Genomic DNA, 23243 nt, shown 5'->3' with positions numbered 1-23243 from the left:
GGCCCTTGCTTTAGGGATCTCTTTCCTGGCTACACTCCTCCTCCTTTGGTAGCCCACTCCTTGACCTTGGACTGTGCTCTGGGTACCTGTGGCCCTGGAATCCTCCACCCCAATAACTGGAGCTCACTTCAGGGACTGTGGGTCGCCTTCTTCCCAGGTCTGTTCTTCTGAGGGTGAGCCATACCACTGCTGTGCACTATAATAATGGGGCAAAGAGGTGGGTATTTTGAAGCATGTGGGTGGAGTTTGACCCTGTGAGCATTCCAAATATCTACATGTGAGAGCTGGAGTCTAGTAGAGATTTGGGTATTAGGTACATGTGAGAGAGCAAGGGAGCAGGCCTTGGCCCATTTGGAAAACCAAATATTACGGGCTCTAGAAAAAAGCACCAGAGGTCAGAAGAGCTCTGTTGGTGTGGCATTTACATGTATTTCGTGGGCAGTTAAATTAACTGAAGATAATAAAGCTTTAGAATGGTTGCTAAGGCATCACAGCAGGCAGTGTGCATAACTGAAGTAACGTAGTTTTATCAAAAAAAAATTTCACTGTTAAATCTAGTCTAATAACTAAACACCCTAAGATGACTTAGGTCATTTTGGTTATTTGTGATTTGAAGGCTTGTTTGCTCCATCAGGGGCTTCCCTGGTAGCTCAGATGGTAAAGAATCTGCCTACAATGTGGGAGACCCCAGTTTGATCCCTGGGTTGGGAAGATCCCCTGGAGAAGGGAAAGACTACCCACTCTAGTATTCTTGCCTGGGGAATTCCATAGATAGAGGAGCTTGGTGGGCTACAGTCCACAGGGTCGCAAAGAGTTGGACATGACTGGGCACCTATCACTTTCACACTTTCACTTGCTCCACCAGATTCAAATCATGAAGGGAATCCTGCTGCTGTGTCTGATGTCTACATCCTGCAGATTAGTAAGGCTGAGAGAGCAAAGTACAACTAAGTAATAGAATAAGTTTTTATCAAATCTGTGGCATAGCAGTACATTATAACTAAATGTGTTTAAAGTAAATCTTCACATATTGGTTGATTCCATTTATCTTCAAGGAAGCAGAAGCAATGATTTATGCTTATGTTATTAGCTACTATGAAATACATTGTATTCACTTGACCCAAATATATTAAACGTGTTTGCAGACAAAACAAAAATAAACTAAAAAATATCTATACATTTTTGGATATGATATAAATTCCAATTTAAGGAACAATAACAGAAAAAACAATTTCTGAGTTTTAAACTCTCAGACACCACCTGGGCCCCAATGAATGACACTGTAAGTACTCTTATAATTCATAAAGAGATGAATGGATCCATTATGGAGTTTGTATAGCGAGAGGGAGAGGAAGTAAGAGTTCAGTGTAGGGAAAGGGATATGGTCTCGATATGGTTATAGATACTTTGGACAAAAAAATAATTTCCAAGGACTTCCCTGGTGGTCCAACGGCTAAGACTCTGACCTCCCAATGCAGGCGTCGCAGGTTTGATTCCTGGTCTGGGAACTAGGTCCCACATGTTGCAACTAAGAGTTTACAAGCTGAAACTAAGACCCAGTGCAGCCAAATAAATAAATAAATATTTTTAAAAACTCCAAAACTGGGACAAGTTGGTATATTGAATATACATCATTTATCTTTTATGTTTTTGAGAACTTCTACTTCTGTCAAAGAAAGAAACTGTAAGAATATCAAAGGGAAAGACACCTTCAAAAATACTACTTCAATACTATTCAAATTTCTAAAGAACTGAAAAATAAAGAGAACTTGTCCTGGGGTTCAGAAATTTAGCATTCCCAGCTGTGGTCAGTTCTTGGTTTGATTCTTGAGTCTAGTTGTACAAGCCAGAGTGATTTTTCTCCTTATTTAAATAGGGTCCAGTTTATTTTAGCTTAAGATTCTGCCTTTTAAAATCTCCTCTAGAACTTCTCGGAAAACCTGAAGGCCTTATTTATGGAATAGATGCACAGCAGGGCTAAATAAATGTGGAACTGCTTGACAGGCAGGACTTCTCTTTTATTCTATCAGAGATGCTGTTAATCTTCAGATGATTATTTTTGCAATATAAAATATATAGCCTGGATTACAAAAACTAATTCCCCACCTGACACACTCATAAACAGTTTTATAAGAGATAATTTTAGATCATTCCTAGTATTTTTCCATTTCATCATCAGAGATACTTAAACTTTTCAAAAATTCTATAGAGCCTCTCAAGATCCTCATGTAAGCAAACACTCTCCCATGATAGAACCCAACAGATGTAGTGGGTTTAGCATACTATGGAAAAGACGAGAGCAGTGGCATTTTTTATCTTCCCTTGGTTGAACTGGTGGTGTGTTATGAAAAGCTGATGATGTAAGATGTGACACGTAAGAGAAGGCCAAAAACAATGGCCGCAACAAGTAAGACAAAAGGCATAAGGTGCATTATCAGTCTCAGTATTTGACACACTCTAATTGAACGCTATAATCACACTGTTGTTAGCCTTTAGGGCTCATCGAGTGGGCTTTCTGCAAGAGAAGTTACGGCATCTGACATTTTTGTCTTAACAGCAATACTTCTCACTTATGGCAAGTTTTTGTTCCATAAAGCATTTTCATATTTTTTATTATTTCACTTGCTTCTTACCATATCCCAGTGAGAAGGGTAGAATAGAAATCATTGCCTACATTTTATAGATCAGCAAAAAGGGTCACAGACTACAGCCATACACTCTTCAAGTTGTTCTGAGGTCAGAATTACTGGCATGATGTACTTTTCTTTTTACCAGACTTTGAGTCAAAACACACTCACTGCTCCCCATACCCTACATGTAATATTTGAAAGACAAAGAAAATTTCTAAAGAAAATTTTCTCCTCGTGAAAGCTGCTATTATATTTTTAGTATCTCTTCTTTGAGATAGGTTAAAATACCCAGGTGCTATTTAAGTTAACAAACATAAATAGTGATTTCTTTAAAAATAGAAATATTTCTCTTTAAGCAAATAATATATAAAAATTTGGTTTTCTGGGAAGAAGAATTAGGGGATTATGTTCCTTTACAAAAAGACTCTGAATAGGATTGCCTTAAATAGCAAAATTTCCCAGTATATTTAAGCTATGTTGATTTATGAAAATCTGATTCATATAGAATTTTACAGGAATACATCTGTTATATAAATCCATGTTCACCTGTAATTTACTCTAGAGGGAACAATTGAGTGATAATAATAATAACATACTCATACAATTCTTCATTATATATTTTAAAGTGCTTTCTCCTAATTTATTGCATTTGTCTTTGGCAACCTCATAAGGGAGGTGGAGAGGGTATTATTATCCTTTCTTTACAGATGAAAAATTGAGAGGTTAAGTGACTTGCCCAAGGTCAGACAGACTATTCATTCATTTACTGCTATTTGAGTGATGTAGTTGTAACAGGGAAGTTAAGGAAGTAAGGTTCTTCCTCTTAATTTTTTTTTTTTGTAACCAGCTGTGAAGACTATTAAAATAGAGGTGGATGATCTCACAAATATAACGCCGGATGAAAGAATCCAGACACAAAAGTTACATATTGTAGGATTCTATTACTATAAAATTCAAATGCAGGCAAAATTAATCTATGTCGGCAGAAGGCAGAAGAGGGGGATGGTGAGGGAAGCTCGGCAGGTTTCTAGGATATGAGACATTCTATTTCTTGATCTGGTTTGTGGTTACACAGTTATGTACATTGTGAAGATTCATTGAGATGTATATTTATCTACTTTAAAAAATATATATTATACAAGTTTTCTTTAAAAGAAGAATTTTACATTGTTAAGAACTGTGCAATGCACTTTATGAGATCACTGTATTATACACATCCTTCGAACATTTGTGATTTCAACTGAATTTCTTAGCCGCATTTTCAAAAATGAGAGTATGAACTAAATCTGAATAGTTTAAAAAGAAAAAAAAGTTGAGAAAAAATATCCAAGGATCACCTTTATCTGAAAAGTAGCTATATGAAATGGGAAATTGGAGCAAATTAAGACAATGATATAATTCATTTAGGACTAGATGAGACATTTATACTTAATGACATTAAGCTAGGAAGAGTAGGGAACTGGGATTAAGTTGTTCTTCCCAAAGTGTATCACAGAGCACATATATGAATTTAGAGAAGATAAGATTATAATTTTAAAAACAGCCACTTTTATTTTAGAACTTTATATATTACGGTGCTGCTTTGGACATTGGGGTAGAAAACCATTTATCACTGGCAATGATAAAAATCTGAGTTGACTCTGCATACCTGGGCTCCTGAGAATCCCAAGTAACCTTTGATATAAGAGTGTATGGGAGTGAAATGTTTTGAGCATTATCCATGATAAAAATTACAGGTGCATTCAAATGCTTAAAGATTTCCAAAGATCCTTCACCTTCTGTGATCCTATAATCCTGAGAGCTAATGCTGCACTTGTATGCAAAGTTACTGCAGATGACACATGTTTTGTTTAATTTTCACATACGCTGTTGCTTTTCTTTCATTTTACTTGTTTTTAAAAAAGAATCCACAATGGCACCCTCTTCCTGATCATCCATATCAAATATATCTATCTCGATACCATAGGTCAGGAACAGAGAATTTCCAGAAAGTGAGTCAGATGTGGTCCCAGGATGCTTCCACTTCATCAGTGACGTTCTGAAGACAAGTCCACGACAGCTAGGACTACAGCTTGCTGAGTGTCTTCCCAGGAGGGCTGCTAAAGGCATCCTGTGCAGGGGGAAGCCTTTGACCTTTAGCCTATGCACACATTTGTTTTAATTACTGGCCAACTAGTGTTTTTCTGCGCATTCACTACGACTCAGCTTTTTTTTTTTTTTTTAATAGATTTTATATCCTGAACATCTGCAGGCTGCATGCCACACATCGTGTGGAATGGACGTGATCAAGTTGATTGTCATCACTGTATCCAGAGCGAGTGTGACACATTACCGTCCTCTGGAATTTGTGTTACTAGACCATAACCCTGTGTCCCCCAATATTGCGTATGTCACCAAGTAGGTCAGAGAGGCGACTCCAGAGAGAGAGAGGCAGGAAGAGACAGGAAGAGGCAGGTTGAAGGAATTCTACTCTTTGGGGCTCAGCAAGCTGCCCCAAATTCTTTATCTCTGGCAAAGGATAAACAAACCTGAGGAGCTGGGACCCACGTGTCTACACGGGCAAGTTCAAGATGAATCATTTCATGATCTTTTTTAATGTCAGAAATCAGGAAGGCACAATTGTTTCTGGGTGGAAGCACAAATGATATTCACACCATAACTGCTGATGTTTTAACCATTAACTTTACTGTTTTATTATCAATTTGGGGGGGTGGGTCAAAAAGGCACAACTGCTCTCTCTCTTCAACAAAAGAAAACCCCCTTGAATCTCCGTGGAAGGTTTGCCCTACTAATTCATGGGAAGTCACACCTGGTTCTTTTGACATCTCATTTCTGTTTAATAGGCATATCCCTGAATTTCATCTCTCTTATAGAAGTCTTCCTCAGTGTTCTTTGTCACTGGCTTCACCTGGAATCTCCCTCTTTTTTTCCCCCTGTATCAGTTCTGCAGATGTGATTTCACGCTGTCCTTCCCATGTGATGGACAGAGCCGATCACTTTTTTTGCTTGTTTATTTTAAAGGAGTCCAGGGCCTCCCCAGGGACTCAGTGGGGAAAGATTCCACCTGCAATGCAGGAGACACAGGAGCTGCAAGTTCAATTCCTGGGGTGGGAAGGTCTCCTGGAGGAGGAAATGGCAACCCACTCCAGCATTCCTGCCTGAGAAATCCCATGGACAGAGGAGCCTGGTGGGTTACAGTCCACGGCGTTGCAAAGAGTTGGACGTAACTAAGCGAGCGCATGCGCGTGCGCGCACACACACACACACACACACACACACACACACACATTTACCATTAAAAAAAAAATTGAACTATAGTTATCTTAAAATGTGTTAGCTTCAGGTGTACTGCAAAGTGACTCAGTTATCACTATCAGTTTTTTAGCTTTTACTAATTCTTACCCTTTTTTTGTTACAGGTTATACAATAGATACATTTGTTACACACAGTATTGACCACAGCTTTGAGTAACTTGTCTTTGCATTCTTTTCAACATAGGAAAAGATAAATTCAGATACTTGCCATCAAGCCTTGTTCTCCTGGTTTCCCTGGTTCACCCTTAAAAAAGAATAATGATAATTTTACTAATGCCGTAAACAGTACAAACCAATTTCAATCTTTTTTTTTTTTCTTTTTCACAATATCCACTGGGGATTGAGAATGTAAATACATACTTCTCAGGCTAAAGAGAGGAATGCAAACATAATGAAATTTAAAGAGTACTGATGTTGTTTCTTCAAATGGATTTTATAAACATTTTAAGATTTAATATGATGACTCTATGTTACTTACTGCAGAAATTTAAGAACTATGCCAAGAAGGTCTTCTAAATAAAACTAGTAGGAGTGATTATATTGTAAAGCAGCTATGGCTTTCTCTATCTTTTGGGGTTTCATCCTGAGAAAAAGTGAGACCTTAAAAGACAAGTTTTAAGATGAAACCTCTACCTCTGATGGTCCAGTGAAAGCAGTCCTAACAACCAGAAAATTATGCTGAAAGTCAACTTCATTCATAAGACAAATTTATCACAGCTTTTGGAGAGGGGGTTGTCTCAGAAAAGGTTTAAGGTACCCTATATTCTTTAAAAAACAAGTCACTTAACACATACATGAATATGTGAATATAAAAATTAAATATGCCAAACATTAATGACTATGGCAGATTTTTTTCTTTTTTGGTTACCTTTATTTTCAATTTTTTCTATTTTGTGGGTGAATATTTTATTATTACCTTCATACTATGAAAACACTAATGAAAATAAGTTATAAATAGTTTAATTCAGCAATAAACCTGAACTTCTGGTCCAAAAGTCATAAGTGGACAAACTTTTGACCTTTTCCATGTATTTCTTTAAATCACTGACTCGCCTCTACAAAACTAAATCATTTATCTGATGTCTTGTGTTACTCTATTATTGACACTTCACCAATCTAAGTAAGTACTTAGTAAATTAGTACTTAGATCAAAAAGTGTTGAGATGGCTAAGTCATTTCTATTCATGAGCCTCACATACAAAGGACAAAGGGTACTCAAATCGTAAATGCTGTTGTTTTAACCATTAATTTCACTGTTTTACTAGCAATTACCTGTAAGGGATTAAACGTTAGGATGATTTACCTCTTTAACTTTCTGTAAATTGCACAGGACTTTATTGTCTCTGTGCTGGTCCTTTGGGATGTTACCAATCTCCCACCTAATTTTTCAGGCCAGTCTTCCATTTAAACCAAAGGTCTTAAGGTCCTCTGTGGCAGTCAGGGTGCACGTGATCAGGCATCTCTACCCACAGGCTTCTGGAGGCTTACCTGAACACCGGGGCAGTCGCTGCTTCCAGGCCTCTCCTGCGATTTGCATGGGTGCCCAGTGGGTTGAGTGTGGAGCAGAATCCTGTTGGCAGTGCCCTCTCTGATCGATGACTTTCCTATCATCCCAGTTCCCTCAACCCACTCCACTCACCTGACCTCCTCCACTCCGCATTCCCAACTCCATCCCAATTCTCAGCACTTCAAAGGAAACAAAACCAGTAAGAACAACTGATCCAAAAAAGCAACTCACGGGCACGCCTGGCATTCCGCGGGGGCCATCCTTCCCTGTGTCCCCAGGTGGCCCTCTTGGGCCCGGTGGGCCTGGAGGGCCTGGCGGCCCAGCCTGACCTTGGTCACCCTGCCATAGAGAAGGGGACAGACCAACAATAACTGTGAGAGATAAAGACCCAGGTCTTCTTTTCAACAGTTTAAATCTGTATTATCTAATCCACGTTTATACTATAAAAAGAACCCGAACAACCAGAAACATAAAGCCTGTAGGCAATTTGCCTGGCAGCAGGAAGCAAATAAATATTCATGCTGGGTGAGCTGAGTAGACACTGTTGAAATCAAAGCTCAGGAACCAGCACTCTCAGCTCTTGGAAGTAGTGTGCACGTTAGCATTATATCAGAGCTGGCAGAAAACTACTTTATCCGTAACAATGCTGCATCGGTTATATTCACCTTGCTTAATAAAATGGCTGCATTTATAACTGGACAAATATCTACTTTTTCATAACTTATAAAATTAGACACACAAGGCTCTAGTCATGCTGAGAAGTAATTTATAAGCTACCAAAGCTAGAGAGCTTAGAAATTGGGTCTATCACTGGATATAATTTTTAAGCTGTTTTCCTTTTTCTTCATTTAAGAAAAAATTAGATAGGCTTTCTATACCTTTTGTTTTGGGTATTTTCATATACATTTCAAACAAATGCAGCTCATGAAACATAATTTCGCTTTAGTATATTTTAAAATAAATACCCACCACCCACAGCCCACCCATGAAAGATAAATAGTTAAGCAACAGTATACAGAGTAAAAATTGAATGTAAAGGAGAAATCCAACCTGAGCAAGAATAAGCACTACCTTAATCAAGCGGCGTTTAATGAGCTGCTGATCAGCAGAGAGAAACCCATGATTGATTTTAGGAAACACCATCTGATCAGTCAGGTGAGGTCAAAGGTTGGAGTTCAGAGGTGAGAGAGTTGAAGAATAGGCATCAGAAGACCCCAAGAAAGAAATAAAGATACACGCATTAGACTTATAATAACCATCCAGAAAAACAGAACTGGTACTTGTGTCTGACATCGGACCCTCTGGCTCTTCTTGAAAGTACCATAACCCTGAAATGGGGTCGTGAAACCAGATTTTTAGTTAGAAACGAATCTTTTTTTGTTTGCTGCAGGTGTTGGGTCTTTTTAAACATTGTATATAGAGAAGCAGGTAACCTCGAGTCACCTGTACTCCGAGCAGAAAGTCCAGAGACAAAGTGCCAGTTCAATTTGTGTCAGATTCATCAACCAGCATAATGTGGCATGAACGCGGCTGTCACGTTATTGATGCCTGAAGTCCAGAGTATTCAGGATTATCTGATGTACTGAAAGCTTTCACAGAGCATGGTGATGCATGACAATCAGACTACTAAGGCATGGCACAGCCTATGAGAGCTTGCCTGCCGTTCTTTGACTTCAATATCTTCCCCTCTTTGGGGCTCAAGAGTCTCCTTTTTAATATACATCTGATCTCACTGATGGAGGTGAGGTCTTGGGTGCCCGATGGCCTGCTGTGCGGGATGAAAGGGAGTGACTGGACTCGGCAAGCCAGTTGAGCTGTTCTTGCTCACTCTTATGCTGATTGCGGGCTCTGACTGAGCAGGCATGGGTGTCAACCACAAACCTTGACGGTGAGGATCTGATTACTGTGCAGAGCAGCAACTGTGGGGAAGCCTGGCAGACCCTATGGACAGGGCACAGCACCAAAACAACACGACACAAAACGTCACACAGACATTCCACCGGTGGACACACAAAACAAGCATGTACCTAAAGCCACCCCATCCCGGCTCTAAGTCTTGCCTTGTTTGACACACCCCAAACAAAATCAGACACATGAGGTCCCCAAGCCAAGCATTCCTTCAACGGAATGGTCAACTAGAGAACTCAGGTCCACTGGGATTCCACGTATATACTCAAGATTCGTAGACTCTTACATATAAAATGTTAGTACAGAATGGAGGTAACTACAGACTCTGTTACGAACACAACACTGCAACTTCCTTCCACTGGCATTCTGTTTACAACTCAGGATATACATGTATTCAATCTTTTTCTGGACAACAGTGAACAGAATTTTGCAGTCAGATCAGACGTATTCCTCCGAATAACTGCAGTATGCCTCACAAAATATAGTATTACCACCCACATATGAAAATTTCTCTCTCCGATCTTATGATGACTCTCACTCAGGTCTTTCCTGTCTCAGGAATTCCTGCAGAGGTGGTGGATGGAAATCTGTCTCTTATAACATGCGGATTTCGTGTCAGGGGGATTTATGGTCACACTCTGCAGTAATCGCTTCTGTCACGTAACTTTTCCAAGAGAGCTTGACAGTTCACACACCCCCTTGAAGCAGAAAAGTGGTTTCGAATTCCGTAGCAGAGGAGAATGAGGGAGGGATGCTGTGAAGGGCCTGAACTTTACTAGCTTGTACTCATTTGTCTTCACAGGCTTTATCAATTGGGTAGGTCTGAGAGAGAAATTTTGCCTGGGTTCTCTTTCCTTTTCAGTGCCATGGCTTGTATTCCCATTTTTTTTTCCCACGCAGAATCCGTTTACCATACAAAAAGTAAACAACAACCACGACAATATTTGGCCTTGAGCGTCTGCAAGATGCCTTCCTACGTTTACTCCTCACTCTCCCCACTTCCCACCCAAATCTATTTTAGGGATATTTTTGGAAAAAGCCAGAAATTTTCTAGTTTTTAAGTTTTATTACTTTGGGTATATTTTCTCCCCTATTTCCCCTTATTAGGAGTCTTTTTTCTTAAGAGAGCCAATAAAATTATGTTTGTAGTCTGAGACAGCTCTTCAGCCCTAATGCCTTTCATTCTCTTCCTTTAAGAGCTGGGACTTCTGAGGAGGCAAAGTCGAGGACATCACATCGCTTTTGCCAAACCCTTTCGGATAAGGCTATTAGGTGGCTGGGTAGTTTCAGGGTGACCCATAGCCTCTTTTTGTCCTTCTCAAGTAAAAGTTCTTTAAACATAGACTCCACAAATTCAGCAATGCTACAAGTTGGAAAACAGATGTGTACAATTTGCTTTTGTTTTACTATGGAATATGAGTTTAAAATGTTATTAGATGGTTACGTGCCAGCATCTTTCCATCTGTGACTCATTAGCCCTATATTACACAGTCAGAATTTTATATATAAACCTCATATTTATGTAACAAAGAACAAAAACAGATACAAACAAGAAGTCTATGAGGGATCGGAATCTTGATTAGTGGCGATAAATCATAGTGTCACTTGAAACGGGATTATCTAACAAAAATAATTTAAAATTAAAAAACCTTTTTAACAGCACACATGGTAGATCTTACAAATGTTTTGAAATTTGCATGTATAAATAAGTCACTTTTTTTACTCATATCTGAGCATGACCAGCTTGCTGTTTGATTATATTTTCTAAATGCTTACCAAAAAAGCATTAAGTTTTAGAACTTAGTTTGGTTTCCAGTTACCAGTAAGATCTAAAGAGAGAAGTGGATAGGTGATTCCCATCTCAGACAGACTCTTTTTCTCAAGCAGAAAATCTCTGTTTGAGGAAGCTGAGTTTATATTCCTCAATCATCTTAGCTGTGGACATGCTGCCAATTAGGTGCTTAGAACAACATTTAAAAGATTTTATTAGCAAGCTAGCCAAAAGGGCTTCAGGAGCTTGCATGCAGTGAAGTAGAAAGGAGACAGGTGGACAATTCTCATGAATTCTAACAAAAAACTCACAGCCTGGGCTGCAATATGCTAGGACTGTGTGCTTTTCAAACTGAGATAATGCTTAACCAAGAGCACGATGAGAGTGTCCTGTGGAGAGCTTAAAGACAATAGTAAACGTGGTGCCTCTTCATTAAGAGTCAACTTTAATGAATGGTAATTTTTTTTTTGGGGGGGGGGTAGTTGTGGAGCTTGCAGGATCTTAGTTCCCTGACCAGGGATTGAACCCATGCCTCCTGCAGAACTGTGGAGTCCCAACCACTGGATTGCCAGGGAATTCCCAGTGGTAAGTAATTTGAAACATTTTTAAATAGGCAAATGTTGACATAATATGGGGTAGAATGTAAACCTGGCACAAATAAAAAATGTTACCACTGGACAGTGGTAAAGAGCCTGACCTCACAGGGGAGACCCCCAGGTCACACATGCACCCTGGGCTGACCCTACTTCCTGCAGGAGGTCCTTGGAGGGCAAGTCTGAAAGCACTGGTGCCGAGTGCGCACCCAGGCTTTGTGAGACCGTAACTGCTAGGCCGCCCTAGCTGTTCACACAGAGAGGGCCCTTAAGCATTACACACACCGTTCTTCCACAGTATCATTACTTATAGTCCTTTCTAAATAAATGGAATGGACATATTTCACTTGGTTTTACATCTCAGAAAATTTGCCTGGTACACAGATGGTTTGAGTGGGTGTGGAAAAAAAAAAAATCTGTCTCCAGAAAAGCATGGAGAAAGAACCCAGGAATCAGCTGAAATACTGAAATAATTTGTACTCATTTTCACCCCCAAAGATTTTGAGTGCTTAAGAAACTGGATATACAAGAGTATAAAACTACTTTTTATAACCCATTTTCCTGGGCATAAAGACTTCGACAACTTCATGAATCTTCCCCACATTCTGTGAAGAAGGTAACCAACCAGGACTAGGGTTCAGATTCCATTACAGGAGGAACTCTCTCCCCCTTCATTGCCTTCTAGAAGGAAAGATGCTGGCCTGCCCCAGAGGGATGGAGGGCAAATACATAATTCTTAAGAAATGCTGCTAACTACTTGTAAGCCATTAAATACATGATGCTATTGTCATTTTTATTGCATACTCAGTAATGATGAGTGTTATGTGATTACATTAGACTGAGAAAATTTTGTGTTTTGTCAAAAGTATGCAATAAGGCAATGATAGAGCCAGAAACTTCATCTAGGAATTCTGATTCAGACTTTGTCATCATGAAATTTACATGTTTATCATTTCTCTCTACTGGTTTTATAGTTTAAATATCAGAAAGCTGAAAAACTGACTAACACACAGCAATATTTAAGAAGCATTTACGGAGTGCCTTCTGTGTAGTCTTCACTGTGCTAGGCCCTGGGGATTGCATGGTGAGTAAGACCCCAAGCTCACTAGGTTTAATGTGTTGTGGGGAAATAGGGAAAAATAAGTGGGCAGTAAAGATAGGAAGTGATAACCATTATGATGGAGAAACGGAGAGACTGCAAAGGAAATAAAATGTGCCCCTAACACTCAGTTGGCAGAGTCATGGAAGGCTCCCCAGTCTGGTGAATCAGGGGTCAGGGGTTGGCAGAGCCATAATAAAATCAAAGATAGGATGATCATTTAGGAAAATGTTACAGGCTTCCCTGGTGGCCCAGATGGTAAAGAATCCACCTGCAATGCAGGAAACCTGGATTTGATCTCTGGGTTGGGAAGATCCTCTAGAGAAGAGAATGGCAACCCACTCCAGAATTCTTCCCTGGAGAATCGTACGGACAGAGGAGCCTAGCAGGCTACAGTCCACAGGGTCGCAAAGAGTCAGACATGACTGAGTGACTAAGAATGTACAGTAGTCTAGTTGAGGGACTATGTTCTAGAACTAGAGGAGCACAAATTCATAGGTTCATGTGATTTAAGGAGGTGAGGTTCACAAGACTTGTAGCTTCGCTGAGAACATGCCGAAGATAGAGGAGTCCTATGTCGCTACCTTGAGCAACAGGAGGATGGCAGAGGGGATACCAGAAAGAAGCAGGTAGTTGGTTTTGAATGATGAATTCACCTAGATGGCTGAATTTGCGGTGTTTATGGACAGCCAAGCAGCAGCAGTTGGATACGCACATAAAATAGTCAGGAGAGAGGCAGGAATCTCAAATCACAGGGCTATGTGAAGTCGCTTAGACAGGCGGTAAAGAGACCAGACCTAGGGAGGAAACCTTGGAAAGACTTCAGCTTAAGGGATGAACAGAGGAAGAGGCAACTACAAATAGAATTAATAAAAAATGGTTGTAGAAACAGGAAGAATAGGAACTCTTCTAACAAAAATTCTAAACAGGCAGATGACTCAAAATGGCATATACATATACTTGACTCCACTGTTTACTGCGTTAAATAAATGACCCATAGTAAGAGCAGGCTAACAATGACCATTATCACTAACAATAAATGCTCACTAGTAAGCACAGGGCAGTGTCTATGAGGTTGTAGATGTCTGGAGGAAAATATTAACAACTATGTTAATTATAAAGGTGGTCAAGGGGGCCTCATAGCAAATTTTTAGGAACAAACGATAAATGTTATGCTGAAAAATGAGAAACTCTGAGTATCTCCATAATGTAAATAGTATCATAATTGTTTACCTAAAACATATCATGCATTGCAGCATAACCATAATAGTGGGTATGTGTGCAGCATAAATAAAGACAAATATTCCTAGAAGCTGATAAAATGATTTCTAGCTAAGAGAGACCAGATGGGGAAATATTATAATAGAATGCAAAAATATTTAGGTAAAATAATTACTTTAGTTTAACAGCAGGAACTCTTAGAAGGCTAAATAACGGAAAGTTAAAAGAAAGAAATTTGCCGGTAAATCATTCCTATTGTAGTAGATGGTATAATCTGTCTGAATAGAAAAATCAGTTGTATGAAGCTAAATAGCTAAAGAATTCTTTGAACAACCAAATAAAATGAGCATCAGAGCCTGTGAAAATCAGTATTTACAGCTGGCTGAAAAAGACTGTCTTATGATAATTATGGAAAGAACTAGCTTTCCATAGTTAAATAAAATATTTGGCTCCGAATATTAATATTTGTTTTTATAGGTACTCTAAGTTCTGTGCTATTGCGTTCTACCATAAATGTTAACCTTAGTTACTCTAGGAGTTATCTTTTCATATGTAAATAATAAATGTGAGTTTACAAATTAGTTAGAAGAGAAGAATGCAATCTCTACATTGACAAAGTCATGTCATTAAATACTATAGCTACTGAAATGCCAAGCAGGCGAAGACAAACTGCAAAGGATCTTATAACTACGCAGAAAGATGGTGGATAAATTTCAACACGGGAGGGTGTAAAGGATAAGAAAAATTACCTGAACTATACATACTGAGACAGGATTTCCTTGGTACATATGATCCTGAGAAGGGGTTTCAGGAGGTGTTGTGTTTCCTAAGGACATATAACTAAGAAATATCAACAAAAGACGAGACCCCCATGAAAACAGGTAGGATTCCTGAAGAATCACTGCCTGAACCTGAGGAAATTAGAGTTGCATAGATGTGGGATACAGGGAAAAAAACAAACTAGCCTCACAAGATGGGAAATAGTGCAAAATTAAAATTATGTCAATTTTTAAATAAATATTTTGCTGTCCTTGGATCATAGCATCACCACCTCAATGAACATGAATTTGAGCAAACTCCAGGAGATACTGAAGGACAGGAGAGTCTGGCATACAAAGAGTAGGGCACGCCTTAGTGACTGAACAACAACAAAGTCATTGGCTCCATCCTGTACTGGGATTTCTTAATAATAATGAGACAATAAATAATGATAATGATGGTAATGACAGTGGTCAACACTCATATGATACTATGTGCCAGGCATTAGTTCTAAGAGCTTTATCAATTTGGGATCTTAGTTCCCCAATCTAACTTGTACTCCCTGCAATAGAAGCAAAGAGTCTTAACCAATGGACCACCAGGGAATTTCAATGATAGCTTTTTAATCCTCAGAACAACCATCTGAATGATGAAGAATTGGAGGTATAGAGAGGCTATGTGTGTTGCCCGACTAGCAATAAGTAGCAGAGCCAAGACACACTGGCCATCTGCCCCAGAATCTACCCTCTAAGCCACCACACTTTCCATAAATTCTTCACAATCTCTAAGTTTCATTCCCATCTATTCATCCATTTATTCAAGAAGAATTTATACTACTATAAGAATTTATGCTTACTATAAAAAGGCAATATTTGGATATTGAGATTAGAAAGCCTTGTCCCAGGCTTCATGGAGCTTAGAGTATAATGAAAAAAGGTAGACATTAAACAGGCAATTATAAACGTGGTTGGGATCTCTTTCCACATACATATTTATGCTCTTTTTCTCTTATATTCCTCCATTTCTTTTAATCTCTCAATAAAGCTTTTGGTTGGCCATTTGCTACCGCATCAGGAGGGGTATGAGGAGACAGTGGAAAACAAAACCTGTTTGCCAACATTGCTAGAAACCAAAAATATCCAGGAAGATACTCCCCAAATTGGAAGAGAGGAAGGAGAAGTGTGGTCCCCAAGAGTAGAGGGGCCCAAGTTTGGCTTCCCCACAGCACTTCCAGTAAGGCAGTAATACTGCAAAGAAGAAATGGCTATGTGACATGCCTAGATGCACAGGCCTACGGGAAGCCCTGCAAAACATTTCTGTGTCTGAAGTGTGGCACAGAAACAGCAGAGTCCCCCGTGACGCCCTGGTGACGCATCAGTGACACACAGTCTCCAAGGGCCATGCAGTTTAGCTGGGTCATTCTGCTTTCTCAGCAGCAGACTGTGGACCGAGGTGGAAGCCCAGGTGCCTCTCAGTTCCCATCCCTAGGCTTTTTGCTGCTATAAGACCCTAGAACTGTGAATTGGTCCAAAAGGAGAAATAAAAGTGTAGAAATCCCAAGAAGACCGATCTTGATTGTTTTGTTGGCACAGGCAAACGGAGGTTTAGATTCAAAAATCAAGTTGTTATAGAAAATTGAATCATATTTCTTACTCACTGAGAGTTTGGATTGAGAAACACCTCCAAAGTGAATATGACGACTGTTGGCAAAACAAAAGCCACAAGAATCCACAGAAAGGGGACCGAAACTAAGGTGAGATGGTCAGGGAGGACTTCCGAGGGAAGCGATGTTTAAGGTAAGACCCGGAGAACCAAGTACCCTGTGGTGGCTCTCCAAGGGCTCTGACCCTTTCCTTCCAGCCAGTATCATCAAGATGGATATTAGAGACAAAAAGAAAGCATAGTTTTCTTTTCCAAAGAAATGCTGAATCTACACTTGGATTACAAAGATTAGGTAATGTTCTAGGTATTTCCTTGAGACCTAGACCTTGCTCTCCACTTAGGGAAGGTTAGGATAAGGGCACTAGCAATGACCACGGGGTGTGGGATTGCTGTGGGAAGTCAGATTGATGAGCTGAAAGAGATTAACTGAAACATCCATTCCTTCATCTAACAAACAATATGCAAAATATAGTGACAGAAGCTGTAGGGGTTTAAATCTAGTGGGGAGGAGAGGTTATCACAAGATTATCAATTCAAATAGAAAATATACTGAATTATTGCTGATTGCTTTGACCACCTGATGCAAAGAGCTGACTCACTGGAAAAGACCCTGATGCTGGGAAAGATTGAGGGCAGGAGGAGAAGGGGGTAACAAAGGATGAGATGGTTGGATGCAATCACTAACAAAATGGACATCAGTTTGAGCTCTGGGAGATAGGGAAGGACAGGGAAGCCTGGCAGGCTGCAGTCCATGGGGCTGCAAAGAGTTGGACTTGACATGACTGAGTGATTGAATAACAACAACAAAATACTGATTAGAGGAGCAAGCAGTATGCTTTCTAAGCACTTTCTGACTTGGGCATGGAGTGGTGTTTCTGTAAAGTTGGGATTTGAGATGGGCAAAGAAGAATGAAAAGGAAAAGGTATTCAAGGAGGGGTGGAGTGTGGACTTGGGGCCTCTGGAAGAAGGCATTCCAGTCTGAAGTATAGTGAGCAAAAAGGTAGAAGGTATACTTGGAAATTGCTGGTAAGTCGAGTTTAGATGGGGTGAAGCATACAGTTTTTAGGAAAAAACTTTAAAAGCTGATAGAGTATAGAAGCGGGAGGTCTTCAAAGAAGCATTAAAGGGGGACCTGATGGGAAACCATGAAGGTGTTTATCCAATGAAGATGCTATGCCATACATGCATTTGAGGAGGACATGCTAAGTCACTTCAGTCATGTCTGACTCTGTGACCCCATGGACTGTAGCGTTCCAGACTCTGTCAGTGGGATTCTCCAGGCAAGAATACTGGAGTGGGTTGCCATTTCCTTCTCCAGGGGATCTTCCTGACCCAGGGATCGAACCCATATCTCTTATGTCTCCTGCATTGATTGGCTGGTGAGTTCTTTACCACTAGCGCCACCTAGGAAGCCAACCCTGGCCAAATTACAAAAAAGAAGATTAAGAATTAAGATGTAGTTCACGATCCTTTCTCTACAATTCCAAAATCCAAGGTCCCTGAAAAGAAAACATTTCTTAAGTTTAACTAAAGATTTTTATAACTTTGCAGCAAACTCATTTGGTGACAAACCTTATTTGAGCAGATGTGAGGCTATTTATGGTCACTAATAATCCGTCTTAGCATGAACACGCATGTGCTGCACTGCAGAAACTGATGGCTCGATTACATGGTGCCTCAGGCCTCGCTAGCGGTGTCAGACAACATGTGGTGGATGGAAAATAATGACTGTCTAGTGCCTAAAAACTCTAAATTCTGAAACACGTTTGACTCTGAGGGTTTCAAGAAGGGACTGTGAGCTTGTTCCCAAGTTGATGACAAAGATGCTTTGAACAGAATTAAAGATTGCAGGAAGAGTAGTAAGTTGTGAAGTTAAGGCAATGCATTTAGTTTTGAACAGCACAACTTGTCAATATAGGCTAGATTGGCAGATGTCCTGTTTAAATACATGGTACTCTGAATTACATATTATAATTAATACAAGCTTACAGTACTTAGAAATAAACTTCCCTTTATGACTGCAATTTTATATATCAATCTGGACTAGCCTGATCATTTGTTACCTAGTGTCTTAACGAATTGCTTTAATGAATAAATAACCACATGGTCAGCATACATGTTTTGCAAGTAAATGCAAAAACGGACCTGGAAAAAATTTTGATCTTTTAGGAAATTTAAAAAAAATCCAGAGATTTTGTTTAGAGCGTTAATAAGATTACAAAGCAGTACATAATAATTTGCTTAACAATCTCCCCCCTTAAAGAAAGGAAATCATGCTAAAGCAAGCTTTAATTCAACCCATCTGATTTGCATGAAATTTGCATCTGAAATACAAATTATGGATTATTTAATAAAAGACTAATAATATTTTAATTATCCAGGAATCTTCCCTCAAAGATAATACAGTATCACGATAACGTACAATACAATAATATGTTGCATGATGGACGGGGAGGCCTGGCGTGCTGCGGTTCATGGGGTCGCAAGGAGTCGGATACGACTGAGCAACTGAACTGACTGACTGATACTTCTACAGGGCTTCCCTTGTGGCTCGGATGGTAAAGCATCTGGCTATAATGCAGGAGACCCAGGTTTGATCCCTGGGTCGGGAAGATTCTCTGGAGAAGGAAATGGCACCCCACTCCAGTACTCTTGCCTGGAAAATCCCATGGACGGAGGAGCCCGGTAGGCTACAGTCCATGGGGTCGCAAAGAGTTGGACACAACTGAGTGACTTCACTTCCTATACTTCTATAAAACCAAGTGTGCTTTTCACTTGAGGTTGCCAGGTCAAGAGCTTACCTCATATTGAATATACCCTATCCACTTTCTGGAAGGAAATAGTCTATATTTGGGAAAGGAGGCACAGGAGGATTAGGAAAGAGCAGTGCCAGGCAAAGAGGGGGTTCATTTGCTGATGGTACACTGAAAGGAAAATCAGCATTTGTCCTGTAAGAAAAACTCAACTTTTTTGCATTTTTCATTCTGGGAGAAAAGCAGAAAGAAGTGTCCTATTATTCCCTAGAGACTCTATTTAGTGTCTGGCTTAGTGGGTATTTGCTAAACTTCCTTTGTATGATATTATATTGGCTTGACTCTAAAATTCCTTGGGCATGCTTCCTGGATGGCAGCGTCTTTTCTTCTTTCTGCAGACGGGGCAGATGGCTGGAAGCCCACCTATAAAAGAGCTGGCAAGCGTCCCATGGGGCTCAGTTATAATGAGTGGACAGTCATCCTCGTATTTCCCAATCCAGCTCTGAAGTTCACCCTCCTGCATAAGTAAATTTGAGCCCACAACCAACACCTGATAGTCTCCTGGGATAATGGAACTCTTCAAAACTGACCTTAGCAACAAAAGATCATGGAGTACTTGGGAGAGTTCACCAGGGAGAACTGTTACTTGGAGTAACACCACCCTAGGTACATTCCTCTACTATTTAACTAGTCCTGTTCTCTAATATCCCCCTTAAGTCCACATCCTAAATTTTAGTGTGTTCCCAGTCTGTTCAACTACTCAAAACTAAAATAGTCTGTGTCTTGAAACATCCTTTAAATTTGCAAGTTTCCATATGGACCTCAAGTACTGGATGCAACTTAGGACATTTGAATGACCTACACAGAATATTAATCAAGGAATTGAGAAAGGAATATGTCAAGGCTGTATATTGTCACCTTGGTTATGTAACTCATACCAATGACTACAATGGGAGAAGCAATATTCACATTTGATGCTATTTGTTGCACATGGGGTAAATGCAAATGGCTATAAGTACCAGGCAGATAACACAAATAAGCGAGCAGGTTTAAGGCAAGAGGAAGTGGGGAGACTTGGCTGAATAGGAGTTGAGCTGGGACTAAAAGGAAATGAGGACTCGATTGATTTTGCCTCCGGGGAAGGTCTATACAGTGCTGCTATATCTTTACATGCTTCAGGAGAAGTGAAAAATCTCAGGTGTTGTTTGTGTGCTTTGTGTGTGTGTGTGTAATGAATGCTTCATATTTTAAACATTTACTACCAATTCAAAGGCCATGCCAAAGAATGTTCATACTACCGTACAACTGTGCTCATCTCACACACTAGCAAGGTAATGCTCAAAATCCTTCAAACTAGGTTTCAACAGTGTGGGAACCAAGAACTTCCAGATGTACAAGCTGGACTTGGAAAAAGCATAGGAACCAGATATCAAATTGCTAACATCCATTGAATCATAGAAAAAGCAAAGAAATTCCAGAAAAACGCCTACTTCTGCTTCACTGACTATGCAAAAGCCTTTGACTGTGTGGATCACAATAAACTGTGGAAAATTCTTAAGGACATGGGAATACTAGACCACTTTACCTGCCTCCTGAGAAATCTGTGTGCAGGTCAAGAAGCAACAGTTAGAGCTGAGCATGGGACAGCAGACTGGTTCAAAATTGAGAAAGGAATATGTCAAGGCTGTATATTGTCACCTTGATTATTTTAACATATCCAGAGTACATCATGGGAAATGCTGGGCTGGATGAATCACAAGCTGGAATCAGGTTGCTAGGAGAAATATCAACAACGTCAGATATGCAGATGATACCAGTCTAATGGCAGAAAGCAAAGAGGAACTAAAGAGCCTCTTGATGATAGTGAAAGAGGAGAGTGAAAGAGCTGGCCTAAACTCAACATTCAAAAATGAAGATCATGGCATTTGGTCCCATCACTTCATGGCAAATAGATGGAGAAACAATGGAAACAGTGATAGACATCCTTTTCTTGGGCTCCAAAATTACTGCAGATGGTGATTGCAGCCCCAAAATTAGTAGGTGATTGCTCTTTGGAAAAAAAGCTATGACAAAACTAGACAGCATATTGGAAAGCAGAGCTACCACTTGGCTGACAAAGGTCTGTATAGTCAAAGCTATGGGTTTTTCCAGTAGTCATGTATGGATGTGAGAGTTGGACCATAGAGAAGGCTGAGTGCTGAAGAATTAATGCTTTTGAACTGAGGTGTTGGAGAAGACTCTTGAGAGTCCCTTGGACTGGAAAGATATCAAACCAGTCAATTCTTAAGGAAATCAACCCTGAATATTCCTTGGAAGGACTAATGCTGAAGCTGAAGCTCCAATACTTTGGCCACCTGATGCTAAGAGTCAACTCAGTGGAAAAGATTGAGGGCAGGAGGAGAAGAGGGCAACAGAGGATGTGATGGTTGTATGCCATCACTGACTTAATGGAGATGAATTGGAGTGAACTCTGGGAGATAGCGGAGGGCAGAGGAGCTTGGCATGCTGCAGCCCATGGGGTCACAAAGAGTCAGACACACTTAGTGATTGAAAAACAACAACAATAATCAATTCAAATTTACTTTAAAACACTTTATAGTCCAAACAAAAATACATTTGAAGGGTGATTTGCACCACCATTGGAGAAGGAATGGCAAGCCACTCGTATTCTTGCCTGGAGAATCCCAGGGATGGGGGAGCCTGGTGGGCTGCCGTCTATGGGGTCGCACAGAGTCGGACACGACTGAAGTGACTTAGCAGCAGCAGAACCAGCTAAAGGTCTTTGATCTATGCTTCTGAATGCTGACTTAGAAACATGGCAAGTGTGTGAGGGCTTTGCTTCAGAAAGGAAGTGATTTGGTTACTCTCTTGCAGGAACTTTATAACCTTTGTTGTATGAAGAAAGGGCTACAGGTTCTCACTGTATCAACTACAGGCTGCAATCCAGACCACTGGTTCTTAAATTGTTAAATCTTCAGAATATGACTGTTATCCAGGACTCGGAGAATGAAGAAAACAAGGTATAATTCCTTTCTGGAAACCAAGTGCTGCACGCTATCATGATGGATCCAGTTGGGAGGAGCTCTATGATTTAAGCCCCTCATCAAAGAGGCCACTGTAATCTCTGTGATAGCTATGGTTTCTTTGGGAATCTCAGAATGGAATTCCCTGACTTCTGTGAAATTAAGTCTAAACTTTATAATGATATGACTGTAGAAATCATATTTTGAACTTCCTAGTTTTCATTTCCTGGCTATGTTGGTGATGACGTTATTCCATGAAGTGCTATACATTTTAAATACTAAGTTGTAACATACTATGATGCTTATTATATCTACTTTAAAAAGTCATATTTATATGCAGCTGTAACTGACTTGAAATCAGTACACTGATAATATTCAAAGTCTTTTTTTAACCTCAAATTTCCTTTTATACCTTCAAGTTTCAAATGTTTAGATGATAATAAGCCAATCAAAAATGTTACAAATAAAGATTAACTTGTCTTTGAAAGGTACTGAAAATGAGAGCTCAAAATAAGCTGTAGCTGCAATTTCTAATGGGGTCAGTTTTCTTTTTATTTAGAAGTACTTAATCTGCCATGTATCAAAGGAATTTGCCACATGTAACAGGAGCAAGTTTTTTTTTTTTCTCCCTATGGGAGGGATTGGGGGCAGGAGAAGAAGAGAAGGACAGAGGATGAGATGGTTGGATGGCATCACTGACTCAATGGACGTGAGTCTGAGTGAACTCCAGGAGCTGGTGATGGACAGGGAGGCCTGGCGTGCTGTGATTCATGGGGTCGCAAGGAGTTGGACACGACTGAGCAACTGAACTGAACTGAACTGAATGATTACAGGAATTAATTCAAAGTGTAATATTGTCTTTTAATTTAGTAAACATTAAATGAAATGTCTGCCTTATTTGTGGGCTTCCCTGGTGGCTTAGATGGTAAAGAACCTGACTGCAATGTAGGAGACCCAGGTTTGGACTCTAGGTCAGGCAGATCCGCTGGAGAAGGAAATGGC

General features: G+C 39.9%; 1 protein-coding gene across 1 annotated transcript in view; it reads right to left on the bottom strand.

Annotated features, from left to right (window-relative positions):
* Window positions 1–23243, bottom strand: part of COL25A1 (collagen type XXV alpha 1 chain) — a 497004-nt gene that overhangs the window by 117470 nt on the left and 356291 nt on the right. Inside the window, exons 8-10 of the mRNA XM_060416804.1 lie at window positions 8523–8594; window positions 7683–7790; window positions 6153–6188 (exon numbers count right to left, since the gene is read on the bottom strand). Of these exons, the coding sequence (XP_060272787.1) occupies window positions 6153–6188; window positions 7683–7790; window positions 8523–8594 (216 nt within the window). The remainder of the gene's footprint in view (window positions 1–6152; window positions 6189–7682; window positions 7791–8522; window positions 8595–23243) is intronic.

The sequence above is a fragment of the Ovis aries genome, chromosome 6 (assembly GCF_016772045.2).
Source record: "Ovis aries strain OAR_USU_Benz2616 breed Rambouillet chromosome 6, ARS-UI_Ramb_v3.0, whole genome shotgun sequence".
In the NCBI taxonomy this organism is placed as follows: domain Eukaryota; kingdom Metazoa; phylum Chordata; class Mammalia; order Artiodactyla; family Bovidae; genus Ovis; species Ovis aries.
This window is presented reverse-complemented; position numbering and strand designations above follow the sequence as displayed.